This window comes from Pleurodeles waltl, chromosome 2_2 (genome assembly GCF_031143425.1).
Source record: "Pleurodeles waltl isolate 20211129_DDA chromosome 2_2, aPleWal1.hap1.20221129, whole genome shotgun sequence".
In the NCBI taxonomy this organism is placed as follows: domain Eukaryota; kingdom Metazoa; phylum Chordata; class Amphibia; order Caudata; family Salamandridae; genus Pleurodeles; species Pleurodeles waltl.
Genome location: NC_090439.1, coordinates 393009769 through 393022082, shown reverse-complemented (window position 1 = coordinate 393022082; position 12314 = coordinate 393009769). Strand labels below are relative to the sequence as shown.

The window sequence follows — 12314 nt, the reverse complement described above, 5'->3', positions numbered from 1 at the left end:
GTTCAGCAATTGGGGAGGATAGGAGGGTTGGTAAGCAGTCTGCAACTAGAATATGTCTCTACCAAAAAAGGCGTTATCGAAAGTAATTAACTTGTTTATCTGATAAAGACTTCTAGTTGCAGATTCTTTACCTTCTGACTAGATACTCAAGCAATACCATCTCGGGAGGTGGGTCTGCGACCCAAGATCCATCTAGAAAGTCCTGCAGGACCCTTCCCTATGGATCTGACTGTCCTGGCAGTAGTGTTTGGTGAACGTGTGCAAGGATGCTCACGTTTCCACCTGACATATCAAGGACTGGAACTCTGTGTGGTTGTTGCTGTTGCTCTAGTGGAATAACCATGCAAAGCTTCATGTGGTTGCTTCTTGGCCAGTGTGTAGCAGATTTTAATAGAGTACGAACCATCAGGAGATACTTCTCTTCTGCACTGCCCGACTCTTCTCCGCCCCCACATAACCCACAAAGAGTTGATCATCCACCCGGAACTCTTTTGTACGATCAAGGTAGGACGCCAATGCTCTTTTTGGGTCCAGGAAGTAGAGCCCCTCCTCTTCCATATAAGGATGTGGGGGTGCTTAAAAATTAGGCAAGGCGGTAGATTGGCCTACATAAAAGGGTGTGGCCACTTTTGACAAAAAGGAAGCCCTAGTGCACAGCACCACTTTGTCAGGATAGCTGGACGGGTAGGGGTGCTTAGATGATGACGCCTGCAGCTCACTCACTCTATGGGCAGAGATAATGGCCACAAGCAAGGCTGTTTGCAAAGCGAGAAGCCTGAGAGGGCAATTGTGGAGAGGCTCAAAAGGAGCACACATGACAAATGTCAGAAACAAATTCAAATCCCATTAGGGCATAATGAATGGAGGTGGAGGAAACATACGAGTAAGGCCTTTAAGGAACCTAGAATCAATATGAGAAAAGAAGGGTTATCAGGCAACCTAAAATATGCAGAGACAGCAGAGAAATAACCGTTGAGAGTGCCCATAGCAGAGCCCTGCTGGGCCACAGAAAGGATAAACAATAGGTCCTCACAGAGAGGGGAAGAAAGGGGGTAAACAGACTTGTCTGTGAACCATGCCACACATTTCTTCCGACTGCAGGCATATACTGTTTTGGTGGACAGATACCTGGCTGCCAAGATAACGTTACCAGCTTTGGGCAGAAGGTCAAGAACGGTCAACTGCCGCCACTCAATCCCCATGCAAAAAGGCAGAGACTGAACAGGTTGGGTGGAGAACCATCCACTGCTGCTGCGATGGAAGATCCTCCTGAAGGGGCAGTCTGCTCGGATGCTCGATGGCCATGCTCAATAGCTCGGGATACCAGACTTTCCGTGCCCAGTCCTGAGTCACAAGGGTTACTTGGGCCCAGTCATTCTTGATCTTCTTGAGAACTCTGGGAAGAAGTGGTATGGACAAATAAGCGTACAGGAGGCCTGAGTTCCACTCAAGATGAAAAGCATTGCAGAGCAGTTGCCGCATTGGGAACTCCAACGTCCAATACTGCTGACATTGCACGTTCCCTTCGGAGGCAAACAGATGTAACCAAGGCTCACCCCACTGCTGAAAGAGACCTTGTGCAACCTCCGGATGGAGATGCCATTCGTGATCAACTAAGCATTGTTGGCCGAGTTTGTCTGTTCTGGCATTCAGAGAGTCCACCAACGACTTGCCCTGTTGTTTTAGCCATGTCCACAGACACAGAGCCTCCTGACAAAGGGTCCACAACCCCAACCCACCCTGCTTGTTGCAATATCACATGCCGGTGGAGTAGTTCGTGAACACCTGCACTCCCATCCCCTGAGAGAGGGAAAAAATGCTTTCAATGCTAGCGTGATCAACTGGAGATCCAACAGGTTTATGTGGAGTCCGGACTCCACCGGGGACCGGATGCTTCTGATCTGCACCCCTCCCAGATGGCCGCCCCATCTCAGGAGTGACGCATCTTTCATTACTGTCAGCTCTGGTTGGGGAAGGAAGTGATCTCCCTCTGACCCAATTGCGGTGCGATACTCATCACTGCAGATCTCACGCAGTTCCCTCTGAGATCTGGACCACATTGGAGAGGTTCCTGTGATGCTAAGCCCATTGGAACTTCAGGTCCCCCTGAAGAGCCTGCATATGCCATCTGGGATGATTCTCCAACAGGATGCAGAAGACCATGGGGCCCAGCAGCCTCTGAATCATTCTCACTAAAATCCAGGATAGAGGCTGAAACATCTATATTGTAGCCTGAATATCATGGACCCACGGCTCAGGAGGGTAAACCAGAAACTGCACTGTGTCCAGAACAGTTCAGACGAAAGGGAGAGTATGAGAGGGAGTCAGGTGTGACTTCGGCAGGTTTATAGTGAACCCCAGCAAATGCAGGAGGTCTGCAGTAGTCTGGAGGAAGAAAATGACAGCCTGGGGTGAGCCTACCTTCAACAGCTAGTCGTCGAGGTGAAGGCCACTCCCATTACCTGGGCAGATGGGCTGCAACCACCTCCATCATCTTGGTAAACACCCGAGGGGCGCTGGTAAGGGGAAAGGGGAGCACAGTAAACAAAAGGTGCTTGGGCCTACTGTGAACCGAAAGTAACATCTGTGGGCATGCAGGATGGGAATATGGAAATAAGAGTCCTGCAAGACCAACGCTACCATCCAGTCTCCTGGGTCGAGGGCAGATAAATAAAAACTGAGTCAGAGTGAGCATTCTGAACTTCTCCTTCTTGAGGAAAAGATTGAGGGGCTCAAGGTCTAGGATAGGGTGGAGGCCCTTGTCCTTTTTGGGTACCACAAAGTAGCGGGATAAGCAATCACAATCTACTTCTGGCACAGGAACCCTCTTCTATGGCTCCCTTGGCAAACAGAGCTGTATCTTCCTCCCAGAGAAGCGCCAAGTGATCCTCTGTCATCTGATCGGAGGATTGTGGCATAGATGGAAAGGTAGTCTTGAAGGGAGTGGAGTAGCTCCTTTGGACTATCTGCAAAACTCACCTGTCTGACGTGATAAGACTGACAGCGGAGCAGGTGATGGAGGATCCTGCCTCTGACTGGCCCCTGGTGGGGATGAGTCAGACTAGGAAGGTTTGGAGGCAGCTGCAGGCGTGGCGAGGGGTTGGAGGGCAGTGGGCTGGCAGGACCGCTGGCTCCCTGATCCACAAGGGCAGTGGATCCCATGTCCCTGGCAGCATGTGTGGCACAGTGGCTAGAAGTCGTAGGGCACTCCTTCCATAGCTACAAAAGGGGTGAAAAGCAGACTGAGGGGGACGAGGGGCTGCCTCGAGGCCCAAGGACCTGGCTGTAGCACGAGAATCCTTGAAGCGATTGAGCATCGAATCTCCTTTCTCCCCGAAGACACTGGTGCCATCAAAGGTCATGCCCATAAGATTGGCTTGGACATCTCTCGAAAAGCCAGACGCCCTCAACCAGGCTTGGGGCCTAAGGGCCACTGTCAGTGCAATTGCTCTACCCAGTGAGTCAGCCGTGTCCAGTCCACAATGGATTGTGAACTTTGCTGCTTAAACCATTTCTGTGACACTGCCTGTTTGTGGATTCCCCGTCTGAGTCAGTTTGACAGTTGGGCTGGTTGCACCTCTCTCTAGACAGTGACACAAAGAGAGCTGGGGTGTAGTCTGCATTTCCTGATGAGCCATCTGTGCTAGGAGGGAGGGGAGGAGTGGTCACTTACACATGAAAGGGCTGTGCTTGCCCTCACACAATGCAGTCTCCAACCCCCTGGTGTGTGTCCGGGGCCTGGCCTGGGAAAGGCAGTATTTCACAATCAAGAAGGACTTTCCTTTGAAGTAAGCCTACTTCAAAGGGCAAAATGGGTATAAGAAGGGCACCCAAAACCACAGACTTTAGAACACTTCTGGAAACCAAGAGGAACCTCTGCCTGGAGAAGAGATGAAGGGCTAAGGAAGAAGAGCTGCCTTGCCTGTGACTGGTTTGTGGAGCTATCCTGCAGTTGCTGCTTCTGCCTGTGCTAGAGGACAAAGAATGGACTTTGAGTTGCCTTCCTTCTTGTGAAGATCTCCAAGGGCTTGATTTAGAGCTTGCCTACTGTTGTTTGAAGTCTCAGGGACAGCAAAGACTTCTCTCTGCCAGCACCTGGAGTCTCTGGAGAGACTCCTAATCTGCCAAGTAGTGCCGATCCAGTTCCTGGGACCCTGAAAGGAGAAACTGGCAGCCCAAGAGTGAGAAATGCACGCACAGACCGCCGTGCGGGGGAAAGATCGACGCGACTTCTATCTGCAGCTGAAAACTCGACGCGCAGTCGGCTTCGTGACTGAAAATCAATGCTTGTCTGCAACGCGACCCGAAGATCGATGCCTGGGGCTGGAGAAATGACCCACAGCATCGCTGACGGAGGCTGGTGAGATCGCAACTCATGATGCGTGGTTTTCGGATCATCGTGTGGCTGGATTTCCGACGCAAACACCACTGGCCATATAAAAACGACGCAAGGCCTGCCTGGAATCGACAGTGCTGACCGTATTGACGCATCGCTCTCCTGCGGAGAGAAGAAACAACGCAGGCCGACCCGACTAAAGGAAAAAAGAAGCACGTGAGTGAAATAGACGGATCGCAAGCCCTTTTTGATGCATACTCACCCGTGCGGGGTTATTTTTTACATACCCAACGTACATTTTCACACTAACAGCGTTAGCGTTGTGTTTAAAACTACATGAAGACTTTTTTTGTTTTTTAATTGATAACTTGACTTGTGTATTGTGGATTTTTGTAGCTCTGGTCTTGTTTTGTTTCGATAAATATTTTCTATTTTTCTAAACCTTTGTTGTGTCATTTTGTAGTGTTTTTATTAAGTTACTGTGTGTGTTGGTACAAATACTTTACACCTAGCACTCTGAGGTTGAGCCTACTGCTCATGCCAAGCTACCAAGGGGGTAAGCAGGGGTTAGCTGAGGGTGATTCTCTTTTACCCTGTCTAGAGTGAGGGTTCTTGCGAGGAAAGGGGGTAACCGGACTGCCAACCAAAGTCCCCAAGGAGGAAAAAGGAGTTTTTCAATACCCCATATTCGCAAGTAAACTTTTCAGATATCATCTTTGGACTTGGAAAGGCTTTCTAAGAGACCCAGAGAGAAGATGTGGCTCAATTACCTCCTGCAGAAACTTAAAGAACCTTAAGAGGCTTCCACACTCTAAGAATGTAAAAGAAAGGGAATTGGTACTACCTAAAGAGCGGGACTCAAGAGGAGTAAAGAAAAATGGTCCCTTAAAGGATGTGAATAAACCAAAAACAGCTCCCATTGGAAGTTGCCAGTAACCAGCATACATGTCCAGTGAGTTGCAAAGAGCCCAATTCGTGAAAGACCATAAGCAAAAAGGGAAGCTTCTTCCCAAATTATGTTAATAACAAAGGAAACAAGTGAACAAATACCTTGAAAAAATATTGAAATACAGTTCCAGTGTTCTGAGATCCTACTAAACATACCAACGATCACAATTAAGACTGATTAGTAAATGCATTACATTAATGTATTATTTTACAGCAAAGCTACAGCACTGTTTTAAAGTGGATGTGATAATTTTGCATATTATTATGCACAATAAATCTTGTGCGCTGTTATACTATCAAATTGGAAAGAAAACTGTGAAAAACGTGTTCCAGGCTTATTACCGCCTGAGTGGTAGAAGTAAACAGATAAGTAGTCTTCGGAGGAACTCAAGCAGGAACACATTCACCACTTTCACGTAAAGCTGTTGATTTCTAGTATTGGTATCACTCATAGATTTCCCAGTAGCAATCAGGAACTCAACTTCATGTCTATAACTGCTATTTATCATAACCCTATTTTTCCACTGATCAGCCATGAATGATGCTTCAATTCCTTAAGGCAATCAGCTACATTTCAGTTAAACCAACATACACAGAACAACTTCAAACCACAGCTTTATGTTGCTCGTACATACAAATATTGCAGTACACACTAAATGTTCACAATAACACCTGGGGAAAAAAAACATTAAGTAAAGCTTGTGAACCAGTTAATTAGCAGTAAGATTCTGATGGGTCACTCACCATTAGCCAGGATCTTGGGTTTGCTAGCTGCATGAAAGCAGAGGTTATGGAGAACAAGAAGAGCCATCGGTAGCATGCCCTTCTGTTTGTGCTTGCTCATTTCTAGCAATAAGTCTAAACTGCCATTCAGCCTCATGATCATTTGCTGGCCATCCTCTGAAAAAGACATGTTCAGCAGCAGCTTCAGCCACAGATTAGCTAGGGTACCAAGACTCTTACTTCCTCCTTTTGGCAGTGACAGAGAGAGGAAGTTCTGGAGAAAGTTGCTCTGTACAATATAAAGATAAAACAGATTTTGTCCTTCGTAAATAAAAGTTCTCAATAAAAGGTCAACGATGTTTCCGTCTACTGGAGTTTTTTTTTTTTAACAGGTAACAAACAGAGAAAAGGCAAAGAAGCTCTCATTACTTACTGCTCGGGTTCTTGCCACATTCTCGGTATGAAATCAAAGCATTCACATCACTTTACAACTTTCGGAAACCTCTTAGTATACATCTTATGTATATGCACAAAATCAGTGTTTAATGTTCTAGAAAAGGGTCTAGATAAAACCAAAAGTACGCCATATATAACCATACTTAGCACTGGTAATGAAGCGAGGTCTGGAGAAGTAGAAAACTGATTAACAAGGTGCCTGTCTGTAAAGTTGACCAGAATGACATTTCAAATTTGTGTATACGTTTTTCGTAAATTAAATTTAGTTTTTCCATAAAATAATTATTCATGTTTTGTAAATATAAATATTATTCCAATGTCACTCTTAAAAGCTTGCTGTTCAAATGATCACTTATTATTATGTTTGACGAGTGAGGGGCAATGTGTAGCAGCGAGATTTGGAGGATCCCACAGGTAGTACGGACAAGAAAGATGGTAGCAGCCTCTCCTGCAAAAATAAACATCAACATTGAGTGACTGTATTGAATTAAATTACTACCGTCGCCATCTTCCTAGCCAGCAATGCACAGAGGTAGCCTCCATTCTGAAAGCCGCTCCTCTAAGAAGCGTAACTGGAATTTAGTTTGTATAGGAATTACTACCCTGATGAGGCACTTACGTGCTTTACGCCAGGCAACACGACGCCACAGAAACCCAGTGTTAGTGGTTGATGCAGTGGTTATTGTTAGATAGTGGGATTAGTCTTGAGCTCTCAAAGAAACCATTCCATGCACTTACGTCCGAACTGAGAGTGGTCACTAGTGGGTGGGAGGAGTATGTGGGTTAATGGAAATATTGGTGGGTTTACCAGGGTTTATTTCTTAGCAGCAACAATGACAATACGACTACTACTACTATAATAATAACAACAACAACAATAATGGAGAAAAACCCCTCTGGGGCAGGTCACGAACAGTGGGCAACACAAGGGAGGGTTTTTTTAAATTTATTTTTTATTACCCCGGGAGATACAGAAGAACTTCCGCATCTCAACCCACCCCTCCCCTGGAAGTGGATATTTGCACTTTTGCCGGATACATGGGTAATTGAAGAAGATCGCCATTAAATTTATTTAGCATCAAGAACTTTGGAGTGCAGTCTTTTTTATGCCTAGGAGGAATGGCATACTTTCTGTTTTACAATAATGGCTGCCAGTGGCCGTGACCTGCACCGACCCCGTGAGGTGGAAGAAGCTGGTTTATACCGGGAACCTTTCTAAAGCAGAGAGAGAGATATATATCATTTTTCTGTGTTTTTTTTACATGTTGTTTTCCGGGAGTTACCATCGCCATAACCCCCACTCCCCTGAAACCACACACATATGTGAGTGTATATAAAAATCTAGAGAGAGAGAGAGAGAGAGTAGAGAGAGATAGATTCTCTTTATATAGAAATAGATCTGTCTATTGTCTAGTGGCAGTTTTGACGCCATAAAGTAGCTCAGATGGTTTATACCTGTTACCTGTGCTTTAAAACAAATAAATTGTATGTAGAGGGGGGCTATGGAGATATGAGGGGCACTTTTGCTGGGTGGTACTAAGGGAATTAGAAGAGGAGGTCACGGGAGGCAGAGCAAAAGGCTGTGATAATGGGTATGTGGGTAAGGTGAAGGTCTTTTATTTTTTCAGTGTCTTCAGAGAATCTGCTGAATCAGAGACTAAGCAAAGGTAAGGTGACAACATTTACTATTGGACACATCACACACACCCACGAGAAATTTAGTGACTATCTGCCTTCTACGTAGGCTAGTACTTTAGAGGGACAGTTTAGCCAGTACCACAGATGGCGTCTCATCGGATGACTGCTGCTCAAGCCCTAACTCAGGTTATGGAGGATAGCTCTGAGGTAGGTGTAAAGATCAGTCTCTCACAGGTCCTTTTCTTTTATATTCCTTTTATTTTAAGTACACTGTATTACAACATCTTCAGCACAGCTCCACTTTTACGACCTCTTCCCTTCCAGCCTTCTTCCAATCTCCCACTGTTCCATCTGACTTCATCGCCTGCATCATCACATTCTATCCTTCCCTAGTAAGATCTCTACAGGTTATCTCCACACATCTCCCCCCTTTACAATACACAATAAAATCAACTACAGTAATGACTAACAAATTCATAAATGCCTCACGAAAAAAAAGAAACAATTTGTTAATTAACGATTAATTGTACATACACTTCCCATGCTCCATGACGAGCCATTCTCCAAGATTACCACATTCCGTTTAACATTCTTGACCAACTGAGGAGTAGAATATTTGCTATCCACTTTCAAGACAATTCCACCTTTCCTTGTCACCACCCGGTCACCCCTCTGTATGTGGCAACGTTTCACAACCATTCTTTTGTTATAATGTTGGATATTCTTCCTTTGCATTTTCTCAACCTTTCGTTTTACCATTTCCCTATCTACTACTATCCTTCCTTTAGTTTTTAACCACATAGGACACCCCTTCACACCTGGATCTCTTTTTAGAGATACAAAAGGTGACACTCCTGTTATAGAATGTGGAGTCGTACGGTATGTCCACATCATCTTGCTCAACTCCCTCCTCCAAGGAAGATGATTGGCTAATAACAACTGAACGTTCTCCATCACTATGCGATTTACCCTTTCTACTAATCCATTAGCCTGTGGATGGAACAAAGCAACCCTTTCATGGACAATGCACATTTTCCGTAAATAATCAGTAATTTCAAGTGAAACAAACTGTACGCTGTTGTCTGATACAATTGTTTTGGGAATCCCTTTCTCCATGAATGTTTCTTCAAAGAATTCTATAACTTTCGAAGTACTCACCTGATTGACTACTTTGACAACAAACCACTTAGTGTGATAATCCACCAACAACATTATGTACCTATTTCTGGCGCCCAACCTTGAAACAGGACCAATAAAGTCTACAGCTAACCTTTCCCAAGGTCCACCTGGAAACTTCATAGGCGCTAATGGAGTTTGCCTTATTACCTTAGTCTTATCACTGTTGGCACATGCAACACAATACTTCACCGTTTCCTCCACTTGCTTAACCATCCCTGGCCACCAAAATTACTGTCTTATTTTCCTCTTCATCATTCCTCTGCCTAAATGTCCTTGATAAGTAATATTAATGATGTGTTTACGCACACCTTCTGGAGGAACAATATGACCCTTCCTCAACAGTCTTCCATCATTCATGCTTAATTCACCCCTGACCTTGAAATAACTAGCCAGATCACTGCACTGTTCATCTTCATTCCTCCATCCGTTGACCACCTTATCCTCTACTCTCCGTATATCAGGATCCCTGGCTTTCGCACTTTCCCACTCATGTACACTCACAGCCACTTCTCCCAACCATGTTTCCACACGACTTTTACATTTTTCTTCTACAACCTCTTCAATTTCTATTGGCATCCTTGAAAGATAATCTGCCATTATATTTTTATTACCCTTCACAAATTCTATATCAAAATTGTAATCCATCACGGACAACAACCACCTTGATATGCGTGATGTAACACTACCTTCCAATCCACGTCCACCTTTAAAAATGTATGTTAACGACTTATAGTCAGTCCTTTATTTAAGGGAACTCCCCCACACGTAAAATCTGAAATAACTGATACCCCCGCAACAAGCCAAGGATTCTCTCTCTATCACAGAACACGATGTTTCCGCACCCTGCAGTATTCTCGAAGCAAATCCAACTACTTATTCTTCTCCATCCTTAACCTGTGTCAATATTGCTCCAATGCCCACATTACTGGCATCTATAGTTACGTAAGTTTTCATAGTCACATCAAACACTCCTAAAGTGGGAGCTTCCAAAATACATTTCTTTATTTCCTTAAAAGCATGCCTACACTCATCATTCCATTCATACACCATGCCCTTCTTCATCACCTTCCTCAAAGGTTCGACAATCTCCATAAAATTCTTTATGAACTTCGCACAATATTCTGCAAGTTCTAGAAATGATCTTAACTCATCCTTACAACCAGGCTCAAAGTGCATGTTCAATTGCAGCTACTATACTTTTCTTAGGTCTAATGCCATGGCTACTTATCGTGTGTCCTAAATATGTCACTTCCGGTTTGCGAATCTGACACTTCTCTTCCTCAATGGTTAGGCCCTTGTTTTTTAATCTATTCATCACTTCTTCAAATAAAACATCATGTTCAATCTCACTACTCACTACAATCAGTATATCATCTTGAAAACACAGTACTTTAGCCATATCCCCAAAATTATTTCCCATTATTCTCTGGAATACAGCAGATGCAGATGCTAGACCGAAAGGCATTCTTTTGTAAAGCCCCTAAAGGCGTTACAAAGGATGTAAGGTGTCTAGACTCCTCATGCAGATTCACTTGATGATAGGCAGATGACATATCCAAAACACTAAATACACTCCCATTCCCTTTCATGGACATTTCTGAAATGTTCGGCAAAGGTTGCCTATCGACCCATATATTTCTATTTAGATCTCTAAGATCAATGCACAGACGAATTCTCCCTCCTTCCTTTGGGGTCACTACGTCTGGAGCGAGCCATTCCTACGATTCAATGGGTTCAATGATATCATCCCGTAACAGTCTCTCTAATTCTTGTTTCAAGGGCTCTTTCATCAAGTTCGGAACGTTCCGTACCTTATGAACCAGATGGCAGTGTGTTTCATCCTCTTCGCTATCTGTATTGCCTCCTCCAAATTTGGATCTTTCATTAACAATCTCTCTCTTATCTTCTTGTCATAAGCGCATCTTACAATCTGATCCCTTATTAAAGAATCAGACAATTGTTCAAAACGGCAAGATAACGCAAGTCCTCTTAGAGTTGTCACATAGGATGCTATGTCCTCATCTACTTTTTGCATTCTTGAAAAAAAATTGTGACGTTCCATAACAAGGTTAGTTTTGGGAGTAAGCTGAATGTCCAACATTTGCATAGACATGTCAAATAGATTTGTGGGCTGTCCATCACCCATTCCTAAAGACACTTCAGGCAGATCCTCATATATTCTTCTTCCTTCAATACCTAGATGGTGTAGAAGAATAGCTTGCCTCCTAAGTGGGCCATAAAGTCACACCCTATCGCCAACATATAAGTCACAAATAATTTTTTCCATTGTTTCCATGGAATGGGTGGTTCAACTGGTGTTGCCAAAAAGGGTGGTGGTGAAGACATGCTTTGCTCCCCCATGGTTATAACTTTGGAGTTGAAGTACAATTGAAAATATTATTCCTTTTATTCATACTTATTTATATTATTAATATTTCCACTGAAAACATTTTGAATTATGTTCTTGTTTGTAGCTGTTTGCCACCGTACATAACATAGATACTAATCTGTTAGTTATTCTCAAGAAAGTCGAGTCCACTTTTACGACATCTTCCCTTCCAGCCTTCTTTCAATCTCCCACTGTTCCATCTGACTTCATCGCCTGCATCATCACATTCTATCCTTCCCCAGTAAGATCTCTACAGGTTATCTCCACAGTAGGATCAGAGACTGAGACAGCATCTGAGAGAGAGGACAATGGGGCAGAATCTAGGAGTGATTTTTCAGTTGGCGGAGTCCCATCCGAGAACACCTCTTCCAGTGATTCTGAGGGAGACTATGACAGTCGTGCTGTCCATTCGCAAGTAGTCTGTGCAGCAGGTTAGCTGAACCCAAAAAGCAGGTGCGTGCGGCCGCAAGCACAGAGAGAATACTTTCTTTGCAGCCCCCAATTTAGTTCTGCCCCAAATTCCACCTTTTACCGGTGGTGCTGGATGTAAAGTCAATACGGCCAACTTTTGGCAGTCGGCTACGTCCATCTATTTTTGGATGTTGTCTCCCTTTAGGGAATTGTGCAGCAAACACATTTGCGTGC

The 12314-nt window shown here is 44.3% G+C and overlaps 1 protein-coding gene across 2 annotated transcripts in view; it reads right to left on the bottom strand.

Moving 5' to 3' along the window:
• Positions 1–12314, bottom strand: part of RTTN (rotatin) — a 978768-nt gene that overhangs the window by 79043 nt on the left and 887411 nt on the right. For both annotated transcript variants that reach the window (XM_069219896.1, XM_069219897.1), the window contains exon 46: positions 6029–6296. In XM_069219896.1, the coding sequence (XP_069075997.1) occupies positions 6029–6296 (268 nt within the window). The remainder of the gene's footprint in view (positions 1–6028; positions 6297–12314) is intronic.